The 25,578-nt window shown below is 39.3% G+C and overlaps 1 protein-coding gene across 6 annotated transcripts in view; it reads right to left on the bottom strand.

Moving 5' to 3' along the window:
- UNC79 (unc-79 homolog, NALCN channel complex subunit) overlaps positions 1-25,578 on the bottom strand; it is a 142,074-nt gene that overhangs the window by 61,817 nt on the left and 54,679 nt on the right. For 5 of the 6 annotated variants that reach the window (XM_060756353.2, XM_060756362.2, XM_060756380.2 and 2 more), the window contains 16 exons: positions 24,907-25,097; positions 22,597-22,720; positions 21,744-21,884; positions 21,314-21,556; positions 18,571-18,798; positions 18,181-18,322; positions 17,157-17,239; positions 16,656-16,804; positions 15,722-15,879; positions 13,793-13,974; positions 12,025-12,226; positions 11,593-11,772; positions 9,895-9,960; positions 7,300-7,586; positions 2,482-2,664; positions 603-765 (listed from right to left, as the gene is read on the bottom strand). In XM_060756353.2, the coding sequence (XP_060612336.2) occupies positions 603-765; positions 2,482-2,664; positions 7,300-7,586; positions 9,895-9,960; positions 11,593-11,772; positions 12,025-12,226; positions 13,793-13,974; positions 15,722-15,879; positions 16,656-16,804; positions 17,157-17,239; positions 18,181-18,322; positions 18,571-18,798; positions 21,314-21,556; positions 21,744-21,884; positions 22,597-22,720; positions 24,907-25,097 (2,722 nt within the window). The remainder of the gene's footprint in view (positions 1-602; positions 766-2,481; positions 2,665-7,299; positions 7,587-9,894; positions 9,961-11,592; positions 11,773-12,024; positions 12,227-13,792; positions 13,975-15,721; positions 15,880-16,655; positions 16,805-17,156; positions 17,240-18,180; positions 18,323-18,570; positions 18,799-21,313; positions 21,557-21,743; positions 21,885-22,596; positions 22,721-24,906; positions 25,098-25,578) is intronic. The other variant, XM_060756371.2, reaches the window with a different exon arrangement.

The following is a 25,578-nucleotide window of genomic DNA, read 5'->3' as shown; positions in this document are numbered from 1 at the left end:
GAGATATAGTAAGGCTGACATTTCAGTTCAAGCAAACAGATGTTCTTTCAAACTGATTTTAATGTCATTGTCTTCCAAACTTTGATGCTCCAGATGAACAGAATGAACAGTTCCCAGAATTCCTGACTGTTAGCCAAGCCTGATAGAGCTTCTGAGACATAAAGTCCAAAACACCTGAAGGACCAAAATTTGGGAACACTTGTCAAATATGTTCATTTCTGGTTAAAGATTATATTTTTTTAAGACAATTGTATTTTAAGATCAATTTTTTGCTTTTGTGAGGTCTTGAGTTTTGTTTTCTACGAAAAACTGAGTGTAAATTAAAGGAACTCTGAAATGGGATTTGTGTTGTTTTCAATATAGGAGATGTCCTTGGAATATTTATATGAAACAGAACAGAACATTCATGCCACCACCATTTTCCTTGGAAATGAAACCAGATGCAAACAAAATTCAGTAAGAGTGTTGGTCAGGAATCCACTGTCCAGATCAGCCAGCTGACCTCTCTTTTCTAGACTAAACAATCCAAAAACGATTTACTTCTCCATAATAACATCCAGAAACTAAGCAAGTTCACATTCATATCCAATGTTATGTAATACCTTTCTCCTTCTCGCTGTATCTGCTTACATTGCTGTTGTCGCTGTACAAAGGGCCTGCTGTGGCATGTGGCTTGCAGCTGTGATACTGCGCATTTAGGGTGTTGACTGTTATATGGATGAGGTGCAACATGATTTTGCTGATTTCACAATCTCTGTAAGGATACTTGGTCCACACAAAAAGAAAATAAGTTCAACTTAAGACAACATTTCCATATTTGACCACAGTTTGATTGTCTTTTTAATAGCATCTCATCTGTAGGTGTAATATTCAAACGCCTCCTTTACACAGGAGTCTACATTGTCACCTTTGGACATATAATGAGAAGATATGAATGTTTGTTAAAGTATAAAATGATAATAAAAGGGGAAATACCACATTACAGGAAGATAGACTCAATCAGGGATGCCCCATGTTTACAAATCCTGAACAGGGCTGTTGATAACAAGGTAACAACATCACAAACTTTTGAAAATTATCACATTTTTTAAAATGAGTCTTAAACATTTTAAGATTAATAGCAAAAGAAAAAAGGCACAAAACACAATACAAAAGAGAAGTCTGAAATATCAAGACAGGTTACTCAAAAACCATCTACAGCACTTTCATGGACCATCAAGGGTCAGCAGTCCACAACTTGAGACACCTGATCCATTAGATTCTAACTGATTGTCAAAGTGAGTCCTATAGAGTAACAATTTCATGTGCCACTGGACATGCCCTAAAGAAGGGTAAATTTTAATCAGCGAGTTCTAATATTAGGGCACCATATTTTTGGGTTTTGAAGAGTTACGTGAACAAAAATGAAAGTGTTTAGGCAAGACTTTTATTTTCCAAGAAGTATTATATTATTATTGCCATCACAAAAGAAAGGCTCTATATTGAAGTTCTGTTAATAATGTGAAGTTATTCAAATTTAGACAAACATGAGCAGAATCCTAAAGTTTCTAGGAGTGTGCTTCAGTGACCTTAGGGTTTCATTAAATTTCCTTTCTGACTGTGGAGCAGAAATGTTTTGTGGACAAAGAATAATGCCCTCCTATACATGAGCCATTAATAATTGATTATTTCTGAGTCTGGTGGATACCAGAGGACCTTTTCCATTGGAGCATGCAAGGAATCAGTTAATGTGTGTATATCAACTGTAAAATAAGATGCATGAACCTGATTGGTCTGGCAATGCCTGGGGAGCAGGCTGAGCCTGGGACTTTTAGATACTGTTACATTTTTGTTCAGGTTTGAGCTATGCAGGTGCAGAGAAGAAGAGAGAACCAGAAAGAAGCAGAGTTTGGAGTGTACTCTTGCTTCATGAGCTGCTGAAAGAGTTTGTCCACATGGACAAAGAAAGATCATTTTTAAATCTCTCATAAAATGATATTATGTGAGTTGATGTAACTGAGCACATTGTACATATGTTGTTCTGAACTATGAAGAGTAAACAACGTGTTCTTTATTGTTTATCTTCTTGGCATAGTTTTTTCCACTGGCAAGGCAATGTGTGGACTGATAAAACATGAACTATATGTGGTTTATTTCACATTGCACCACGTTTCCTGAAGGACAATTATAACACTATGATTCCAATTTAACTACTCCCTCTGGAATCCTGAGATTTGAACTTGGGCTCCCTGGAAGAGAATTCTAACTGTATCTCTCTAAAGTGCAAAACCCAGGATCTCAGAGGATGCAGCCATAGAATTAAATTGGAGCCAGAATACTTGTACAGCATGAAAGGGCCCTAGTTCTGAGCTAAAGATTCATGAAACAGAACCCCAGGCATTACCCATGCTGTTGACTGCTCCTTTTTGAAGTCGCCACACTGTCCAACACTAATGCCAGATGCTTTAGGGTGGATCTGTACAGCTATGAAGCAGAAATTACCTTATACAAGATGACAAGTAATGCCTTCAGCCACATCTGCCGAATATGAGGCTTAAGGGACCAGAGAGAACAGCGGGGAGGCTGCTGGAAGTAATGCCTGAGCTGAGGGCATGAGCAGTATTTCAGCACCTGAACCACTAAAGGAAGGAGGTGTTTCCCCAGGTTAATATTGTAGTCCATCACCTAAAATAAAAAAAAACCATGAATTTTGAATGGTCTAGAACAATTTACACATTAGGACAACTAATGTCTTTAAAATCAACCAAGTTAAACTGATAAGTTAATCAACTTTTAGGCAATCTTATGCACAATTTATGAACACAGTCAAATGTATTTCTGAGAAGGTACATTTATTAACCAGTAGGATCCAACTTTAACCTGACTGGCAGAGTGTCAATATGAGGATTGGATTGTCACAATCCTCTGAAAAATATTCAGAGAGTTTGCCATATTTCATAACCATTTGCATGGTGTCAGATCAAGAAGTCATTTTCTGTGACATTGTCACTTTGATACTTGTCACTTCAAAGTTTCCTCTTGGCAAAAAAAAAAATCCAAAGCTTTTTCTCAGCTTCTAAGGAAATGAATCAGTATTCACCATTATCAGCAATATCTTTTCTTGGACCTAAATTGTGTGCCTGCAAGTGCCCAGCATCTCCATAAAAATCTTGTTCATGCATACCACAGAGTTTGCTATCCTTAAATGGCATTTGCAATTATAAAAGACCATCCATGTGTGTGCCACTTTACAGGATTAAAGTTTTAAGAGAGTTCCATCAAAGCTACACAGGGGTTCAAGAAGCAAGGGGAAGGGACTAAAACAGCTCAACATGAGCCCTCAATATGAACAACATCTCATGAGAATTTGCTGCTCAAACCCTTACTTTTCAAACATGAAAGGAGGGAGCCTTACCACAACTGAAAGTAGCTTTACACATCCCAAGAACCAAGCAGTAGTTGAGATGCTCACAGTTTTGAGATAATATACAAAAGAGACAACTGTATGCACATATATCCTCTGAAAATCCCAAATGTGAAATGTGAACCTTCCAAATGTGAGATTTGCTCTAATTCTATTCGGGGGGGGGGGGGGGGGGTTGGAACCTTGTTTATCAAATGCATGAAGGGAGCAATGGAAATTTAAAAGATAGCCCCAAATTTAGCATTGCCAATGTGCATGCCACCCATATCCTACTGTCGCTTGGTATCATTCTAAAGTATATTGGAACATGTTTAAAAAATCTGTTGGTGAGTGTGTTAACTGAAAATGCAAAGCACAAATCTGATTGGTTGGGCCATGCCCAAGAGATTAGCTGAGCCTGGGAGTTTTGACAACAGTAACATATTTAGGCTTTAGCTGTGCAACAGCTTGCACAGAGAGACAGTTTGTGTTCTTGCTTCATGAGCAGCTGGAAAAAGATCTTCCACATGGACACCTAGAGACCATTTGAATCTCTCTCAAAGGACATTGTGTGAGTCAATGCAACTGTTCACATAATTGTATATAAGTTGCTCTGCATTTACTGATAATCTACGTGGCATATTTTCTTTCTCTGGCAAGACAGTGTGTGGACTGATAAAACATGAACTACATGTGATTTTCATTCTGCCACAAAGTATACTACATTTTCATATACTTACACCAGAAATGCAAAATGGTGACATAAAAACTATGCTCACAATTGGTTTTTATAGCTTCTCAAAATCTATAAAGAGGAGTTGTGGCAAAGTAATGGAAGCAAATTCTTGGATAACAAAAGAGCAACATCCCTTGAAAGCTAGCACCAACACTTGGGCTGTTCTTAGACACATATTGTATGCCTTTGCCTGCCCACAGAATATTTTTTTCTGCCATCCCAAACCATGACAGATGGCTAGATCTAGTTGCCTTTCAATTTCTCACAGTGCCCTTGACCTATTTTCAAAGTAGAGCATTGTGGGGGAACTACATGCACATCCCAGGTAAGACTAAAGAGGGAGAGTCCATCAGAAGACACATACAAGGAATTTGGACTCCTATATAATTTGTCCTCTGCCCACAATTCGCTTTAAATACTGGTTTTGATTTTTTTAAATTCCTTAGAGTACTGATCATGATGGCTACTAACACAAGAAGAGTTTAGAAAATGAATACTGCATCCCATTTTCTATTATGGCCAACAAGATGCCTATGTGAAGCCCGCAGCCAGAACACAAGGAAATAAATTAGATCAGAGTTGGAGTTTAGAGCTTTGTTATTGTTTAAAACCCCATGATTTGGCCAAATGCTGTCTAAGCAGTTCATAGCCATATTTGCATAGATGTGCACCTGTCACCACTTGGCATGATGATCCCATTGATTTCTTAGGGTTTCCTTAGGAAAGGGATATTCAGAGGTGGTTTTGCCAGTTCCTTCTGAAATATAGTCACAGTCTCTTCCAGATAAACTTGTTCAACATCTCCCTCTGGTGGACTAGCATTCAAATAATATTAGGTTTATATAGTATTGCAAAAGCAGGAATATCTATAACTTAACAATGGCTACAGCTCCCAGAATCCCCCATCAGCATGGCTACACCATTGCAGATGGGCATTTTTGGGAGACATGGTGCTAAAATTAATGTTTTGAAGCACTGGGAACACCGAGTTTATTGAAGGAATGTTTCTGTATGCGTGTGGGGCGGGGCGGGGGGACTTTAAGTTGCCAGTCAACTTACAGCAATCCATTCTGGCCTTCCTGGAAATCCATGTGATGTTGGTGGAAATGAAGGATGGTCTCTTCTGATGATCTCAGAGTCAAGGCAGTTTATACAGGGAGATACAGTCTGCCAAATATCTCTGGACTTTTTAGGTCCTAACCAGCACTTTGAATTGTACCTGGAAATAAGCTGGCAGCCAATGGAGATGTTGCAGCAAGAGACTTGTGTGGCCCCTATAGCCAGCCCAGCTGAAGTTTCCAAATACTCTTCAAAGGCTCCCAACGTAAAGTGCGCTAGAGTAATTCTAAATGGGATGCAACTGATTATGGACTGCCATGGCCAGATCTGGCATGCCAAGGAACAGGTGCAGTTGGTGTATAAACTTTACATGTAATTCTTCATGAAGGTGCTTCATGAGGTGCTTTGACATCAATATAGCAGAACTTTCATCCCCCTTCTACACTGGCATTTAATCCAGATTATCAAAGCAGATAATCCACATTATCTGCTTTGAACTGGATTGTATGAGTCTACACTGACATAGAATCCAGTTCAAATCAGGTAATTTGGATTTTATATGGCAGTGTACAAGGGGCCCAAGTGACCCGGAGAGCAGGAGATGGACATCTGAAGGAAGAAAAAGGAGGCTACACCTTCTTCTGGATGGGACTGCCTGAAGAAGAACGAAGAATACATAGTTGGCTTTGCTATCAGAAATGACGCCGGTGAAGCATCTCTCTGAAGCACCCATTGGCGTCAACAAATGACTCTCAACCCTCTCAATTAATCTTGCCAAAACCCAGTAGACAACTATCAAAAGTGCCTACACAGCAACACAAAATGCTGAAGAAGACATCAAAGAAAATGTTAGTGCCAGCTGAACATCATTCTATCAGATACCTAAGGGGGGGGGGGGATCATCCTTCTGGGTGATTTTAATGCAGGAGTTGGACAAGATTTGACCTGTGACCAGGGACTATAGGGAAACATGGAGTTGGAAACAGAAACTCAAATGGCATCCAACATCTCACCAAATGTGTGGAATACAACTTGACATCACCAACCTGCTCTTCTGCCAGAAAAACAAGTTCAAGACATAATGGAAGCACCCCCAGTCAAACAAAGCACTGCCACCTCTTAGGTTACGCAATATATATGTGGTAGAGACCACTGCAATGTGCTTTCCTCAAGTGCCATGACAAATGCTGATGACTGTTGGGCAGATCACAGGTTAATTTGATCCGCAATGGCCATCAAGATTGCCCCCAAAGGCAGACTCCAAGGAAGCAAAATAAGACGTAAAACAAACACTCAGGCCCTTCAAGAGCACTCTAAGCGAGCCCTTCTCCAAACAACGTTAAAGGATCCCATGGAACACTCTGCCCATGTGTCGCCAAAGCCCCCAATCCTCAGTGTGTTGTGGGGTGGGGGAGACACCAAAAGTTGGGCTTTATTGCTACTGCAGACCTCGATGAGTTTTTGGTTTACACAGATTGGGCTCTCCTGACACCTCTGTTTGTTTCAAAAGGTCTCTGATGGAAATGAATGAATACCTGCAGGTTGCCTTTGGTTACTCAAGAGCAGGCAGCTTTTTGGTCCTCCAGATAATTTGAACTGTAGTTCCCATAATCATACGCCATTGGTCATGTTGGAATTTAAATCAAAATAATCTGGAGAGTCAAAAACTCTCCCTATTGGGATAAAAAGTCACATTCTTGAGTGTCAAAGTTATTAAAAACACAGAATAAAGAATCTTGGGGGTTTCATATATGCCTTTAGATGAAGCTGTAGCCCAGAAAAACACATTCTATATAAAATGTGTTAATGTATTGTCAATGGCTTTCATATCTAGAATCACTGGGTTGTTGTAGGTTTTTTCGGGCTATATGGCCATGTTCTAGAGGCATTCTCTCCTGATGTTTCGCCTACACCTATGGCAAGCATCCTCAGAGGATGCTTGCCATCGATGCAGGTGAAACGTCAGGAGAGAATGCCTCTAGAACATGGCCATATAGCCTGAATAAACCTACAACAACCCAGTAAAATGTGTTATTTTTCTGAGGCTGGAATCTAGACAGCAAAGACATGAATGCATACTTTGATAGTTTGCATCAAAAATGAGAACATAAAATGGACTTACTTGAGCAATCCCTGCAATAAAAGCATTGAAGCATGTTGAAATGCGCATTTTCTGAGGTGCAATCATGAAACATCCTTCCTGTTGGTCATAACCCAGCAAGACATATAAATGGCGCTTGACCGTATTGAAGGCTTTAGCACTGCTGATATCTGACTCTGCACTACTCTCATCCTTTGCCATAAACTTCATTAGCACAGTAATGAGTTGGTGGACAGTCTGGTGGTCAATGCCAGCATCCTCTGGAAGAAGGTCCTTTATGGTGTTATCATTCTCTGGAGAAGGTTGCCCTATTACCATGGAAAAGGAAATCATTATCTAGTGGTAGTTAAAAACCAGGTAAAACAGGCCTTTAAAGAGCTTTGATATATCTCTTTTTAAAGAGGCTTATAAAGTAATAGCACCAGAAAGAACATCAAAGGACATGTAGTCCAGATGCCTGCTGGTGGAGGAAATCCACTATAAGTTGAGTATCCATGATCTGAAATGTTTGGGACCAGAAGTGCTTCGTATTGCTGATTTTTTTCAGATTTTGTAATACTTGCATGTACATAATGAGAGATCTTGGATATGGAACTCAAGACTAAATACACATTCATTTATGTTTCAGATACAACTTATACCCAATCCTGAAGATAATTTTATACACAATGATTTCAATGTATTGTCAAAGGCTTTCATGACCAGAATCACTGGGTTGTGTGCTTTCCGGGCTGTATGGCTGTGTTCCAGAAACATTTTGTCCTGATGTTTCACCTGCATCTATGGCAGGCATCCTCATAGGTTGTGAGGTCTGTTGGAAAATAAGAAAATGGGGTTTATGTATCTGTGGAATGTCCAGGGTGAGAGAAAGAACTCTTGTCTGTTTGAGATAAGTGTGAATGTAGCAATTGGCCACCTTGATTAGCATTTAATGGTCTATCAGTTTTCAAGGTCTGGCTTCTTACTACCTGGGAATCCTTTGTTGGGAGGTGATTAGCTGGTCCTGATTGTTTCACATCCATCTCAAGCAGACAAGAGTTCTTTCTTCCACCCTGGACATTCCACAGGTATATAAACCCAATTTTCCCAATAGAGTGGCTTGTAGGTTTTCTTCTGGATGAGCACAAATTACATTATCATCGGGATTTTTGAGTTCCATAAGAGAGGTTGTGATGGGTCCAGGTATACTTCTCCAGCTAATTAGTAGTGACCAGAATCTCCAAATTCACTGGCTGCTCATACATACTTAAGAAAAAGTAGGGTTCCCAAGAATTTTGAATAGGAATTCCCTTACAGAGGCTGAAATCCAACCGTGACTGCCCCCAAATCCCATTTTTATCAGTTTCAGTAGAGAAAGCAGGCATCAGCAGGGCTCCCAGCAGACAGACATGGGTTTGCTTTAGGAAAACTTTCTTCTGGTAAACTTTCTTAAGATGACATTTTTAACTACAACTATTTTTCAGAACCTCTGTTTAATTGAGATGTATACTCATTTCGCTTAAACAAAATCAGACTCTTACTTTCAAAACAAAAGATCAGAGGCTGACAAGGGGAAGATGAAAGCTTAAGTGTCGGCAAAGATTGTCATGGTGTTATGTCTAGTGCAGACATTAATTGAACTATTTGCTTCATAATTAAAATGCAGCCTTCAGGGATGCTTGCTGATCATGCTATCTCAAACAGCAGCAGGATAATAAATGATAGTTTCTGCTAAAACTGATCTGACACACGCACTGATTATTCTGACAAGCCTTTGATCCCAAAACATAGCATTACACTAAATATAATGGCATAGAAAAATGCTTTAAAACCCTAATCTCTGTTGAATTCATTTGCCTCTATATTCTACCAATGTTTTCCTTAAAAATCTAGTATGTTTTGAATCTTTCTCTCACTACTACTCTACACTACTTTCCTCTCCAAGCTTGCACTATTGGCAACCCTCATTTAGATAATGTTGACTGCTACTCCAGTTTAGCAAAATATTATTACATGACCAGTGCCACCCCTTCCACAGGCGATTCTGGGAGAAGCAGCCCAAAATGTAATTTGGATAGGTAAAATATTATGGGACTCATTAGCTGAAGTACAGTGCATGCTTCCTAGGGGGGATTCTGGGAGCAGCAATCCCTTAGCTTCGTGTTTCTGGGGTCCCTTCCACGCAGCTGAATAAAATCCCGCATTTTCTGCTTTGAACTGGAATATACGGCAGTGTAAACTCAGATAACCCAGTCCAAAGCAGATATTGTGGGATTTTCAGCCTTGGTTTTCTGCTTTGATATATGGCTGTGTGGAAAGGGCCTAAGTGTATGTATGTATGTATGTATGTATGTATGTATTTATGTATTTATTTAAAGTATTTATATGCCGCCCTTCTCACCCTGCAGAGGACTCAGGGTGGATTACAATGTACATATACATGGCAAACATTAAATGCCATAGGCACACAACATATATAGACAGAGGCTATTTAACTTTCCAGCATTCATGAGGGTATTCTGGCCACCAGGGGAGCTGTGTACCAATCTAAACCTTTATTCCTCCAAACATCTGCAAAATCAACTTCTTCCTGCTGTATAACCAGTTTTGCAACCATTGTGCAAATATAGAATTTACCTTGTGTTTGCTCTGGTGTCCCACCAAGTGCTGGAGCAGACTGCTCATGTCTAGTTAGCCTTGCTGCTAAAATAAAAGGAAAATGAGAAGAGACAGAAATATTAATATTACACCAAAGACTGATATTGTACTTTCAGTGTCTGTTATTCATTCTGTCCTAAACATGCTTTCAGTGTTTATTATTCATCCTGTCCTAATCTTAGCTGACATTGGAATACAAGCAGGGTACTTGAACAGAAGAGCAAAAAGGAGCATTAGGGAAAGTCATAGAAGTCAGAGTTGATTATGCTTCCCTCAGTGGGCCTAGAATCTGATTTAGCATAAGGCAGCATCTTATGTTTCTATGCATGCAATGCGAGCATGCAATGCGAGTAGATCAATAGGGACCACCTCAGCAGGAAGGTAAAAGGGTATCCCATACAGATATGCAGACATGTCAGCAACTCAATCGGCATGCATTGGTATTTGAGGGTATTACAAGTCACGTAAGCCTAACTGTCCTGGATTCTTTTTCTACCAATGGTCAGCACAATGTTCCACAAAAACTTTTGAACAGGATATGGAAGATTCCTGCTGTTTGTACACAGCACCTGGTATTCACAAGGGTCGGCAAGGACAAACAACATGGCCAAAATTCCCACAATATATTACATATTAAAAACAGAGGTAATATAATGTAGTGGTCTAAGTGTCAAACTAGGACTTTGGGAAATCAAGGTTCAACATTTGCTTGGCCATAGAAATCCACTGGGTGACCTTAGTCAAGTCACCCTCACTCAACCTCAAAGGAAAGAAAAGGCAAAAATTCCCCCTGAACCAATCTTGCCAAGATGAACCCATAATAGATTCATCTTAGAATCATTGTAAGTCAGGAAAACCCTGGAAGGCACACAACAACAACAACAAGTATCTCTTACATCCTCATCATACGGGGCTAAAATTGGCGGAAAACACCAATCTAGCCCCGGTCACCAATGGAGCCTGCTAGCTCCCAACAGACAATGGTGTGCCAGCTCAATGGGTGAAGGAGGGCAGGACCGTCATGTCACCAAAGCAACATGGGAGGCTTCCCATGTTGCCATTGACTTTCATGGGGGGAAGCTGCCCCATGGGATCAGCTGCTGGAGGAGCACAGTGATGCAGGATGTGGAACGGCAGTTTCCCTATGCCCCACAACGAAATGGAGTGATGTGGGACACTTTTGACGGCTGTATGACGAAGTCATATATCTCTCTATTTTCAATTTATCATGCATCCAAAACAGCTTTGTAAAAAAAATAGAATATAATAACAAGGATACTTATCTCTAAAGCAGTCCAATAATGACTGGAAATGTACAGTGTTTATAGAGCAGACAATGGGGATTGAAATGAAGTGTCCTGAAAAGGGGCAAGATTCCAGCTAGCCAGCCAGCCATAAAATAAGAGAATTCCACAGTGTATTTTGTTGTAAGTCCTATTTCTAAAATAGCTACAGTAACTAGAGACATATGGTATCTTATATTTAGCGTTTCCACTGTCTCAAAGGTTGTTACAAATCTTTTGGGAATATTCAGCAGAGCATGAAAATTTGTAAGTAAATCAAGCAATCAACAGAATTACTATTTTATTTATTGGTCAGAATCACTGTGCTGTATACAATCTCCACATTGAATCATTTTGTAAATGAAAATGAAGAAAAAATGGTCAAATACTCAACGAATTTTGGTTGTTAAAGTTTCTGGGAGAGACTGTGCCCTCTTGGACTCCACTGGCCCCTTCACACTGTCCCTCAGTGAGCGCACACTTTTCTGGCGATTCCGGGCAAACCGCGCTCGCTTGATCTTCCACATTGCAGTGTCACTTAAGTTGGCAACGTTTGTCCGAACTGCTGTGATTGCTTTTCAAACAGGATTAAACAAACAAAGTATTATTTGGTGGGATATTTTAAACCCAGTAATATTCACACACTATAATACTCTGCTATTTTAATATCTGGGGTTGAGCTATTTTCCATTAATGAACTTAAGAATACAGTAGGAATTCTGATGCTAAATATGAACTTCTTTTTCCCTTTCACATTGGCAAAAATATCTTCTATAACACATAAGTAGAAGGATTCAGACATAAAACATGTTACAAAAATGCTTACTTGTTGGGAAGGGAAACTCCTTATTGCAGTCCAGATGAAGTTGAGCCTCAAGAGAGAGGGTCTCAAACCGATTCACAAAGAATTCCCAGCTCAAAGCTGGAATGTCTTGCTTGAGAAAATGAAGTAGCAAAAGTTTGCTCAGAATTGTGGGCCTGTCTTTGACGACTGTGTCAAACTGAAAATCAAGGCAAAGGCAAAGACCCTAAAGGAAAAGAACAAAAAATAGATGTAGAGATGGTAATATAATCAAAATGGTGACTGTAATTATGAAATCAGAATAAAGCTACGTCTTAGAAAGGCAACTGTGAAGGAAATGGGTAAGATCCTCTATTGGAGTGGTTCTCAACCTGTGGATCCCCAGGTATTTTGGCCTACAACACCCAGAAATCCCAGCCAATTTACCAAGATTTCTGGGAGTTGAAGGCCAAAACATCTGGCGAGCCACAGCTTGAGAACCACTGCTCTATTGCAAAGAAATAGCCTTAGATAATGAAGCCAGAAACCTTTATTACGGATTTCTACATATGGATGTCAATACTAAACAGTGAGGAGAGTTGATACTAAGATAATTAACTCATCAAAAATATGGCACTGGAGAAGAATTTTATAAATACTGTGGTCTGCCAAAAAAACAAACAAACAAATAAATGAGTTCAAGCCTGAACTCTCAGTAAATAAACTGAGGTTATTTCATGTTGGACATATGAGGCAACATAATCCACTGGGAAAAGTGGAAGGCAGTAGGAAAATAGAAACCACTATACTTCAAGAAGTTACAGTTCCTTAATTGTTTAAAATTTGATCAAGGAAGCCATAGCCCTTAGTTGAGAAGACTTTTGAGGACCGGTGCTCAGGGCAGTCTCTTATTCACAAGACTACCATAGTCAAAGTCAACTTGATGATGTCTAACAACAGCAGCAGAACATAAACAGGGCCATGGTGCATTAGATCTAAAACCAATCTAGACCTTTATTCTGTTCTCACAATGGCCAAAGGATGCCTCTGGAAAGTCCCCATGTATGAAATGAAAATCATAGCATGCCACTACACCCTGTTCTCTGCCATTGTATCTAAAACCAAAATGACTTGAGAAATGCATAACCAGGATGAGTATCCATTTGTAGCTTATGCTCCATGAGAGTGTCTAATACCTGAACACACCCAATTTCATTTGATTTTGAAAGCTAAGCAGGATGGCCAGGTTAACTACAGAGACCACTTAGGAATATCAGAGATCTTGAGGAAGGGCTAGGAAGAAATCCTGCCTGAGTCCCTGGTGAGCTGGCTTCAGTCAGTGTTGGCAAAATGCTTCTTATACATTGAATTATTTATTGTACTTATACCCCGCCCTTCTCACCCCCAAAGGAGGGCTCAGGGCAGCTTACAAACTATGGATTACATTCTGTAGATTAGATTCCAGTGGATGTCACCAAGTTCTAATAAGAGGAAGGTAAAAACTTGCCCCCTCTCCACATGATGCATTGTTTTATGCTCCTCTACCATGTTCCCTTTTGCTTTTTTCCAAGTTAAAAAGCACTACATATTTCAACTTTTCCTCATGGGGAATTTTCTCCTATCCTCTGATGAGTCTGATTATATTTCATATTATTCCCAACTACATCTTGCCCGTTTTCCAAAGAATTCTGGAGACTTGTGCTAATAAGTTGAAACACATCTTTGACACCTGCAAATTCACTGAAAACACAGAAAAATAATGATAAATTAAAAGGAAGTTTGCTCCACATTTTATTATTCACCACTGACATACCTGCAAAGCTGGCCTCTTTATGGTATCTAGCAAGAGCCCGGCTCTGGTGGCCACCGCAGGATTAACATCTTCCACAGCAGTCAGAAAACAGCAAAAGGCATGTGCCAAGGAATACTTCAGCAAGTGGTTTTTGGTCACTGAGTGAATATCCAGGAACCTGCAAAGCACAGCTACTTTCTCCACTGTGGTACGTAGACATTTCCCAAAAGAAAAAAAAGAAAAACACATTAATTCAGATATTGTCCTGGCTTTCAGAAAGAAATTCATCCTGGCTTTCAGAAAGAAATTAAAATCATGACTTTGGGACCAAGCCTTTGGACAGTAGATGTTTGTAGAGTTTAAAGGACGTGGACTAGAATGACAATACTAGTGTATTGAATATAGGAACATAGAACAACGGATTATGAGATTGGATCTTGATTCTACCTATGAGATGCTAATGAGATGTTATAGTTATGTTTAACTGATTATTATATCATTGTTTTTAACTGTTTTTTAACTCTTTTTATGATGTTGAGCACTGAATTTTGCTATTGTTAACCACTTTGAGTAGCCCAAGGGCTGAGAAAAGCGGTATATAAATAAATAAATAATTGTTGTCCTGTAAAATTTTCTGTGAGACTAATATAGTACAGAAGACCTGATTCCTTTCTCCCTTGTCAAATGTTTGATGTTATACTATCCTAATTGTATGGTTGGAAAACATGCCCTCCACATGTTGCTGGATGGTAAAATTCATCAGCCTCAGCCAATATAGTCAATAGTGAATGATAATGGGAAATATAGTGAAACAACATTTTGGAGGGACTTGAGTTTAGCACCACTTCCTACTGCACTGAATATTTTATTTTCTCCACACAGAAATGTTAATAATGGCTGTAAAACAAATAAAAACAACCTCCAATAGATGGTAATTGAATATTTCAGAAATAATGACGGGTGAGATAACATCTGTACGCACACACACACAACTAAGAGTTATGTTAGCTCAGTGGATGAAAGCTATACCACACAGCACACAGGCATTGTATTTATTGTTTTCTCCCAGAATCTGGCATGCTCTGTCTAATGGGAGTGCTGAGTCTGTTCATAAATTATGAAGCAATTACAAGCTATGGAAGTTAGATATGAGTTGCTTTCCTTTAAAAAAATCCATGAAGATATGTGTGTACCTTTTAAAGCAGGGGTCCCCAAACAAAGGCCTGCAGGTCAGATGTGGCCCTCCAAGGTCATTTACCTGGCCCTCACCTTAAACTTTAGACTTAGGGTCAGCCTAAGCCTCAAATGACTTGAAGGCACACAACAACAATGCTAATTAATTTGATTATCTCATCAGTCAAAAGCAGGTCCACACTTTCATTTTTATTTATTTTAATGTTATACACACACACACACACACACAGATAAGATACATACAATCTTCAAAATTCAACAGTCAAAATACAAGTATTTTCCCCAATCTCACCACCACCACCTCCCCATCCCCATCCCCCCATCCCCCCTTCCCTAAACCTCTACTGTGACTTCTCATTACATAATCCAAATGTACAGGAATACTATTGAATATTTATACCTCAGCATATTTGAGCATTTAATCATTTCCCCCTGGTTACCAATTTATGCACGACTTTCTGTCTGAGGTTCTCAAAAAGTATTCATTTTCTTTTAATCATCTTGTATCTCTCCCATACTTTCAATTGAAATACTGGTAAGTTCATGTTGGTTAAAATTGTTTTTCATTTTAAATATTGTATTATTTGCACTACAAATAAGATATGTGGAGTGTGCATATGAATTTGTTCATGTTTTCTTCAAACTATATTGCGGTCCTCCAGCAGTTTGTGGGACCATGACCTGGCCCTCTGTTTAGAACATTTGAGGGCCCCTGTTTTAAAACAAATTAACAATATGTTAAAAAATAAGACATACCTGCTTCAAACCTAATCTTCCAATCTTTACTGTTGAAATTGCTATTGATGATTGTCCAGAAGATATCAGCTCCATGTGGAAGTGATAGAGCATGGAGAAGAAGGGGCACTGCTAAAGAAGAGAGCTGGGAAAACTCTGATTTTACAACTCGCCATAAACTGGAACCAGCAGAGTGCCCAAAGAGAGGGAGAGAAGAAAAAGGAAAGTCTATTTACACCATTTGTACTGAACAGCACAAATAACTTTCAGTGCAATTATATTCTTTCAAAATACCAATAGATACCAGTTGCTGTAGGCTATATTTTAGAGTAGTGGTTCTCAACCTGTGGGTCCGCAGATGCTTTGGCCTTCAAAACTTCTTACAGCTGGTAAACTGGGTGGGATTTCTGGGAGGTGTAGGCCAAAATACCTGAGGATCCACAGGTTGGGAACCACTGTTTTAGAGGAAGGAACTAGCAAAAACACTTCTGAATATTCCTGACTAAGGAAACTGCATAAAATTCATGGGGTCTCCAGAAGTCAACAGGCAACTTGAGAAAGCTGTCGGAGAGAGGACCCTCCTGGCCTGCAAGGCTGCACTGACTTTAGGTAAAGGTAAAGGTTTTCCCCTGACATGAAGTCCAGTCATGTCCGACTCTGGGGTGCGGGGCTCATCTCCATTTCTAAGCCAAAGAGCCAGCATTGTCCACAGACACCTCCAAGGTCCTGTGGCCGGCATGACTACATGGACTGCTGTTACCTTCCTGTCGGAGCGGTACCTATTGATCTACTCACATTTGCATGTTTTCGAACTGCTAGGGTGGCAGAAGCTGGGGATTCGAACCTGCGACTTTTTTGGTCAATGCAGCTCAGTGCTTTAACTCACTGTGCCACCAGGGGCTCCCGACTTACTTTATACAATGTAAAATGTTATTTTGAATAAGTGAGAGCTTACCTGGCAATCAGCATATGGTCCTGAATATGGGCTAAGAACTGTAGATGGTCCTTCTTGGCAATGTATAAGCACTCCCCATGAAGGCAGAGTATCTTCAAGCAGTTAAGCATGTTAAACAAAATATCTGGCTCTTCAAACCGTGCCATTTCCTGGGCCAAATAGAGAAACAAATCAGATCCCATGTAGTTTGTCTTATATCCCAAGATGAACAATTTACCCTATCACACTTAGCACTATAAATTCTATGTAAGAGCAAAAATGCAGCAAAGGAAGAGCCAGCTTTAGCAAACACAGCAAGTAGCAAACACTGTATATGGCAGGTCATCTCTTTTTGATTTATATATTTTTTCCTCCACAGAATGAGGTTGTCAAGATGATCAAACAAAATGTGTTCCACACATTAGCAGTCCCTGAAATTACAATTCAAAGCTAGTGCTTCATCAAGAGTATGCGCTTTTGCAGAATCAAATACATAAACATATTTTTTAATGTAAACATTACCTGCAAAATTGTATAGATGAGTTTCAGTGTCACTGGAAGCTGCTGGTAACAAAATTTCCTCTCTGTGTCATTTTTGATGGCAGCTTAAAAAGCAAGAAATGAAAGTATCATAAACGTTTTTGTAAGATAGAAAGAATACATTCATGGCTCCCATGTTTTCAAATTCTGGATGTATTGAAACATTTATGCCACTACCATGATTACTAAAAAATATCTTAACAATGTAAAAATCATAGTTATATGATGTTTTGTTATCATAGAATCATAGAGCTTGAAGAGACCACATGGGCCATCTAGTCCAACCCCCTGCTATGTAAAATAAGCACAATCAAAGTATCCCTGACAGATGGCCATCCAGCCTCTGTTTAAAAGTTTCCAAAGAAGGCACTTCCACCACACTCTTCCTTGCAATGGCATTTTTGTTACATGTCAAGGGGACGTGACTTCACACTTCATGAAATTTTATACCACTAATGGATTGCCAATTGCTTGCCTGCATCAACCAACCACATATGAAGGGCTACTGGGATTTGGTTCCTACACACACACACCAAAAATCTGTGGATGCTCAAGTCCTATTATATACAATAGCATAGTAAATTAATATCGCTTATATAAAATGGAAAATTCAAGGTTTGTTTTTTTGTTTTTGTTTTTTGTTGTTTTTTGTTTTGTTTTGTTTTTTAATATTTTGAAGCCATGGATAATGGAATCTGTTGATGCAGAATCTGTGGATATGGGGGACTGACTATATAATGCACTGGAATTCTGTAATTGTTCACGTGCTAACACAATAACAGCACAATAACAACAGTAGGTTTTTACATTAACCTATCACTAGAAATTTGCTAACACTAAAAAGGTGTTATGTGAAGAAAAGAGATATTTTTATCAATTATGAAATCATACAAAATAGTGCCTCTGTGAATTATTCTTCTACAGTTCAAGTAGTCCTTTCCACCCCAAGCATCCCATCAGCACAAATCAGGGAAGCAACTATGGGAATGAGTAGATTTGCCCACACCTGTATTTTCTGTTGTCTCTGTATGATTTCCTGGGTTTTCTCCATGATTGGTGTCTGGTTTGTGCTCTCCTTCACCTTCAGTTCCTATCATAAACTCAGGTCTAGAATAGAGAAGGCTGTCCTCCAGGTTGTCTGTAGGTTCCTTTAGGATACAATAAAGAGCAAAAGTAATCCCCTGGTGCCCACATTCACACCTTCTCGGGTCTAACATGCACTATTCAGCTTTATAAGATCATCTCAAGTTTTGGTATTATGAAAAAAAAGTATTCCAAAATTAATGTTCCCCATACATTTTCTAGTCATTATGCCTAATTTTATCCACCTCTGTCATGCCTCTTTTATTCCGTGTGATATTGTTGTAAAGTATCCCCAAACTTCACCCTTGCTTACCACTAGTCTGATTTCTTCTTTGGGAGCTAGTCTTTCCAATAATTCACAAGCCAACTGATAGCACAGAATACTAGACTGGCAGAGGTTACATTCGGTTGCTTTCTCATCTTTTTGGCAGGTGTGAGAGCCACCCCAGGGGGCCTGGAACACATTGCTGATGATAGAAATGATGTCCTTAGAGATGCTGTTCTCCAATCCTAAAGTAATGCCATCATCTTGAAGTTCCATCTGAAAAACAATGAAGAGAGATTTAACACAAATTGCCAGCACACAATAATATTGATAGGGCATAGTCTTCTAAGATTAACTGTTCTTTTAAGAGAATTGTGGACAGAAACAACATGCTAAAATTATAATGGTTCTCTCTTTGCTGAATATTTGCTGTTCATGCTAATTAGTCTTCAGATCCAGGTATCATAAGAATATATTTCAGATCCAGGAATAACTTGAATTTATGGTGCTGTACTATATGAACACTAAGTGGTAATCACATAATACACTGCTACATAATTTCTTCATTGTCACTATTCTTGTAATCTTCTAGGTCAGCGCTTCTCAACCTGGGGGTCGGGACCCCTGGGCGGGTTGCAAAAGGTGTCAGAGAGGTCTCCAAAAACCATCAGAAACACAGTATGTTCTGTTACTCATGGGGGTTCGATGTGGGAAGTTTGGCCCAATTCTATCATTGGTGGGGTTCAGAATGCTCTTTGATTGTAGGTGAACTATAAATCTCAGCAACTACAACTCCCAAATGTCAAGACCTATTTTTCCAAACTGCACCAGTGTTCACATTTGGGCATATTGAGTATTCATGTCAAGTTTGGTCCAGATCCATCGTTGTTTCAGTCCACAGTGCTTTCTAGATGTAGGTGAACTACAACTCCAAAACTCAAGGTCAATACCCATCAAACCCTTGCAGTATTTCCTGTTCGTCATGGGAGTTCTGTGTGTCGAGTTTGGTTCAATTCCATCACTGGTGGAGTTCAGAAGACTCTTTGAATGTAGGTGAACTATAAATCAACTAAAACTCCCAAATGACAAAATCAATCCTCCCCCCCCCCCCCCCCCAACTCCATGAGTATTCAAATTTGGGCATATCGAGTATTTGTGCCAAATTTGGTCCAGTGAATGAAATACATCCTGCATATCAGTTATTGACATTATGATTCATAACAGTAGCAAAATTACAGTTATGAAGTAGCGATGAAAATAATTTTATGGTTGGGGATCACCACAACATGAAAAATTGTATTAAGGGGTCGTGGCATTAGGAAGGTTAAGAACCACTGTTCTAGGTCCTCATATCATAATTATCACTTTATAGAGTCATAATCTTTATTGCTCTAGTGAAGATTATGTTCCTTCAGTATAAGCAGTTGAGAATTAATTTAAGTGATAGAGTTTGTTTAAGAGCATGCAGTTTCCTTCCAAATTTCTTTTAAAAGAAATAACATTAGATGGTTTCATTAGTGAAGGTAATGCTGCCTATTATTCACTATCCAGCCTTCTCTGCTCAGTCTCCAAGCTTAACTGTAATATGGGAAAAGCCAATACACTGATGCTTTCTGATTTCACTGCCTTTTTCTAATCCTCATTTTAGACAATTTATTTCAATGATTTTGTACACGAAACAAAGGTTATGTATTGTTGGAAATAGCAACCTTCCCAAGACTCCAATAGTTATTTGTTACGTATAAAATTGCTTGCTGTATTGTATATGTATATTGATTTGCAATTTTACCTAATCTCTTTGTTGTGGGAGGTGCTGCAGACCATATGATCAGAACTGGGCAACTTCAGGACTCAAGCCTTCATTTTAGTTTGTAGAAGGCATTAGACTCTTAGAGAGAGTAGAAGTCATCTGTGTGCGTTTAAGAAGACTGCAGGAATGGTACAGTTTAGATTTCAATGCAGAAACAGTTCAGGTTAGACTCCAGTAAGATGTATGCTAAGAGACTTATTAGATTCTCAGAACAGAGAGATGCTTTAGACTGTGGACTATTGTTTCAAAGGAAGATGCCCTGTGTTATCTACAGAGAGAAACTACTACAAAATTCTTTTGTAACTGGATCAATAAGAAATGTGCCTGTATGCTGTATACCTTTTTTTGTGAGTAAACCAGCAACAATGTTACTTTCAAAGCAGACTGTTTATTTTGCCTCTTGAGAGCATGATTTAATGGCAAATATATTTTAAGGGAGAGTAGATTTTTTTGGGCAACTTCAAAGAACACTTCTGAGACTCCGCTGAATATATGTTTTTCTGCCCTAGCAATTCAAAGACATATCAGATACATCATTTTAACAACTGAGAAACCTAGTTGCCTGGAATTAATGCTGGTAAATGCCATGTTTCAAAAAGGTTGTAACTTCTAACAAGGTCATGCCTTTCCTTTGACCAGTGGTTTTCCAAAAAGGTTATGAACCCCATTTCCCAAATGGTATGGAGATACACATTTTCCAAAATGTACAAGAAACCACTAGCTCAGCCTCCTTTGTGGACTATCTGCGATTTTGGAGTACTTCAGTTTTCAAAATTCCAGATAAAGGATACACAACCTGTAATTTTTATATTCCTGTGATACCCTTCCTCATACTCCTCTTAAGTTCTCCAACTTGCAAGCTGGCAACTTTGTATTTTACTAAGAAAGTGAGGCGACATGTGAAGCATATACCTCATGGTCAATATGCATACTCTTTCTGTCCCTGTTTAAAATTGCCAGAATTCTTCATTGTATTGTCACCTGCTTCAAGATGAGGTCAAACATTAGGATGAAGCAATTCAGGTTCATTTCATCATCGTCACAATCAAAGTCAATGGTCCTGCCTCCTCCGCCACCGCCACCTCCTCCAAGGTTTCCAAAGTTTTTGAAAGGGCTACGGAAGGGACTGCGCATGGGGCTGCGGAAAGGACTCTGAAATGGACTTGGGAACGGGCTCAGCGTATTATGCTGCACTCGACGTCCTGGATCAGAAGCAATGCTCACCTACAAAGGCACAAACAGTTCAATAGGTACACAGAGACCTCATCAATAATGTACTTTTTCATGCTGATTAATGTGATATAAACATATTGATAGGAAGTTCTACAGACACAATGGACTACCAAAAAGACAAATAAATAGTTTCAAGAGCATGTCTCTGAGGATGAAAAAGTAACTGATCATGAATTACCCTTCGAGCTGCAAGATTCCCAGTCAACTCTGTAACTCTTGATTTCCTCTGATTTGCCAGCTCTTTCACAGAATTAACCCCATCAGAAAACATACTGATTAGCAACTGAAGAGGAACCACAATGTCTAATTCAGATAATACCTGAAAGAGAAAGACAGGGAGGGGGAAAATCACATCAAAAATACAAATATAGCAATACAGGCCAAAATGATCAATGACACCAAGCAATGACATGAGATGTATATTATCCCCATAAGACAGAGATTTGTACCCAAGGCCAACCCTGCTGGTATAGAAAGTGTGACAACATGCAGTAATGGGAGGGAGAGTGGCAGAAGCTCTCCTACTGATATGTTTGAGTGGCTCTTAGATATCAGTGAATTGCTCATCCTAGCCCTATCATGGCTCAAAGGCAGAGCTGTAAATAATATTCACAAATGTTTTCATCATCAGTAAGAAAAGGTGTTAAAATAAATAGTCAGCTGCCCCTGTATGACAATAAGAGAATGAATGCTTGTTTTTTATCATCAGTAACAAGAGCAGAATACAAAAAAGAGGAGAATGGGGGGGGGGGGGGGTTGAGAGAGGTGGAAATACATATTTTGTACCAAAATTCCTCAGTGAGTTTGTGCAAAATGTTGCCTTTTACACACTTGAAAATGCTTTTCTGTACACACAAAAAGTTACATTTTTTTTGATGAAACAGTTTCTAAGTGCAAAGAAGGGGGAAATGTAGAGAGATGTGCAAAAAAACTCTCATAATCTCACTGGTATGGAGGAGACATTTTGATCCTATGCGTAAGAATGAAGTAAATGAAGATGTGCCTGGTGATAGGTATATGTCTCTACTCACATGAAGCCAAAGCAAGGCTTGTTCTTGTACAGAAGATGGATACCCTGTAAACCGACAGCTGATGAAACTAAACATCTCCTCCATGGAAAAAGGGAGTGGGCACAGCTCAATATCAAACATTTTGCTGCAAAGTTCAAAGACAAAAATGTGAATCAAAAGGCTCTTGAACAGTACAAATGACAGATCATTGTGTATCAGGTTAAATGTTGCAGTGAATAAGTGTCTCCAGCAAAAATATCACACTGAATCATTTTCATGAATAACTGTCATATCTATTGAAAACAGATACTTATCTAGAGGACAAATCTGTGAAAGAAAAATGACAAATTCTGCAGTGAGAGGCCACATTTTGAGTCCAAATGAACTGAGTACAAAGATGGGCAAAAATGTTCAAATCTCACCGACATTCTCTCCAGATCATGAGAATGTATGAAAGACTTCTCAGATAGCATGTGGCCCATGAGTGCAATCACTCTTTCGGGTGGCTCCTTAGCCTGAATCAGTAGTAAATATGCATCACATGATCTATGGATGTTTTGGATGTCCAGAGCAGTGTTTCTCCAATTGTTCTCTTCCGGATGTTTTGGACTTCATCTCCCACAATTCCTAACAGCTGGTAAGCTGGCTGGTATTTCTGGGATCTGAAGCCCAAAACACCTGAAGGAGCAGTTTGAGAAATATGGCAGGTCTATAGCCCCCTGACCAACTCAGCTGCCTATCCACTTTTTATGACACAATTGTCTCTTTCTAAAACAGAACATCTTCAGATGGATCAGTGGTTTCAACCTTTGGGCCTCCAGGTGTTTTGGACTTCAGCTCCCACTGTTCCTAACAGCTGGTAAGCTAGCTGGGATTTCTGGGAGTTGAATTCCAAAACACCTGGAGGCCCAAAGGTTGGGAACCACTGAGATGAGTGATTGAACTCTGAAGCATTGAGTAAACAAAATCACAGGCTGGCACTGAATAGCACGTATGTATAAGATCCATAGAAAAAAGAAGAAACAAATCTTTATGTAATTACTGATGGTTGTGTTTTATTCTTCAAACAGATTTTTTTTGTTCTCCTGTTCTTTAAAAAGCCCAATGAATTTCAGCCCTTATTTTGCTCATTGAGTTTCTTTTCTTCAGGGACTATACATTTATAGTATATGGAGAGATATTTTCTGCAACTCTAGAACTTTCTGCTGTTGTTTATTGAATGTATAGCCCCTTTTTTGTGTGTCAGGAGCGACTTGAGAAACTGAAAGTCTCTTCTGGTGTGAGAGAATTTGTCATCTGCAAGGATGTTGCCCAGGGGATGTCCAGATATTTTACCATCCTGTGAGAGGCTTCTCTCATGTCCTCGCATGGGAAGCTGGAGCTGACAGACAGGAGTTCACCTCGCTCACCGGATTCGAACCACCGATCTTTGGGTCAGCAGTTCTGCCTGCACAATGGTTTAACCCATTGCACCACTGGGGGCTCCATAGTCCCTAAATACGGCCAATGAATAATAGGACCCAAAGCTTCTTTGTTTGGCTACTTGGTTAGCTCCAATTCATGTTTCTAAAATTAAGTTCATCTCAAACGCACTTAAAGCTGGGGGCCAAATGTGAATTATAACCATTCAGATTTTGACCCTGTAGTTTTAAGTGCATTTGTTGAGGATATTGTCAATTAGCTGAAAGAGGTAATTTAACCTCCTCTTGTGAAACTGAAAAGGACAAAAAATTCATCATCAACACCCACCATCTGATTTAAGATAATAATCCCATTGTTGTCCCGTATTTCCCTAAAATGGTTCCTTACCTATTTTCAAATTGTATTCCCTCATGAAATCCATCACGCATGTGTGTATGAGCCAAATTTGAATTCATAATCCAATATTTCCTACACAGTTTCAACTGCTGAAATTACTGGCAAAATACTCTCCTCTTTATTTTAATAAAATGAGAATCAAGGTCATTTAAATAGGGGTGCCAGAAATGATGGCTTCAAGTTTGTCCATGTTGGCTTTCTTACTTTTACATGGATATATACAAAAATTATTACAAAATAATAGATACATCCAATGGTCTGTGAGAAGATCTATGAGGCTGGACCCTACCTTTTTTGAGACATCTGCATCATTTTCAGTGACATTCTAGATTCGTGGTTTTCAACTTGTGGGTCCCAGATGTTTTGGCCTTCAACTCCCAGAAATCCTAACAGCTGGTAAATTGGCTGGGATTTCTGAAAGTTATAGGCCAAAACACCTGGGGACCCACTGTTGAGAACCACTGTTCTAGAAGGAGATAATCCCCTCCCCCTAAAATATCCTAAACAACCTACCTTAATACTTCCCTGAATTCTTTCAGTTGGTTATCTGGAACTTCCGTCCTGATGGCTTCCAGCCACTCGGGCATAATGCAATCCCACACAGGCTGGTTTATTACGTTGTATGGAATCAAGCAGAGGATCCGATTTAGACCTTCTTTTAACTGCATCACAGTGCTACAGGACTTGTCCCAATATCCACCCACCTGGAACAGTTCCAAGAAAACCTTCATGTATGATACACTTTTTTACACAGATCTATCTATACTCAGCTCTGTGACATTATATAAGTACATTTTCTTCTCTTAGATCAGTTCAAAACATTAGAAGATACGGTCATACCCTCCCCAAAGATCTTAGACAAGCCCCTACATTGGCAGTCTTCAGAAAGAACTTGAAGACCTGGCTGTTCCAATGTGCCTTCCCCAATTAGGAAACCCCCAATACCAAGTCCCAGAAGCACTTTATTAGAATTAAGATTGCCGCACACTGCACACTGCACACTGCACTTGCCCTATAATCCTTACATATCACCTGTCACATCAGCACTTTTTAATCCTGTACCCTTTACTCTGGCCCGGCCCAGTTTTATTGTGTTTGTTGTATTGTTTATTGCTTGTTGTTTTGTTGTTTTAATACTGCTCTAATTGTTTTAATTTGCTTTAGGTGTATTGTTATGTTGTGTAT

This window comes from Anolis sagrei, chromosome 1 (assembly GCF_037176765.1).
Source record: "Anolis sagrei isolate rAnoSag1 chromosome 1, rAnoSag1.mat, whole genome shotgun sequence".
Classification (NCBI taxonomy): Eukaryota; Metazoa; Chordata; class Lepidosauria; order Squamata; family Dactyloidae; genus Anolis; species Anolis sagrei.
Note: the sequence above shows the minus strand (reverse complement) of the source record. Positions and strands in the feature narration are given on the sequence as shown.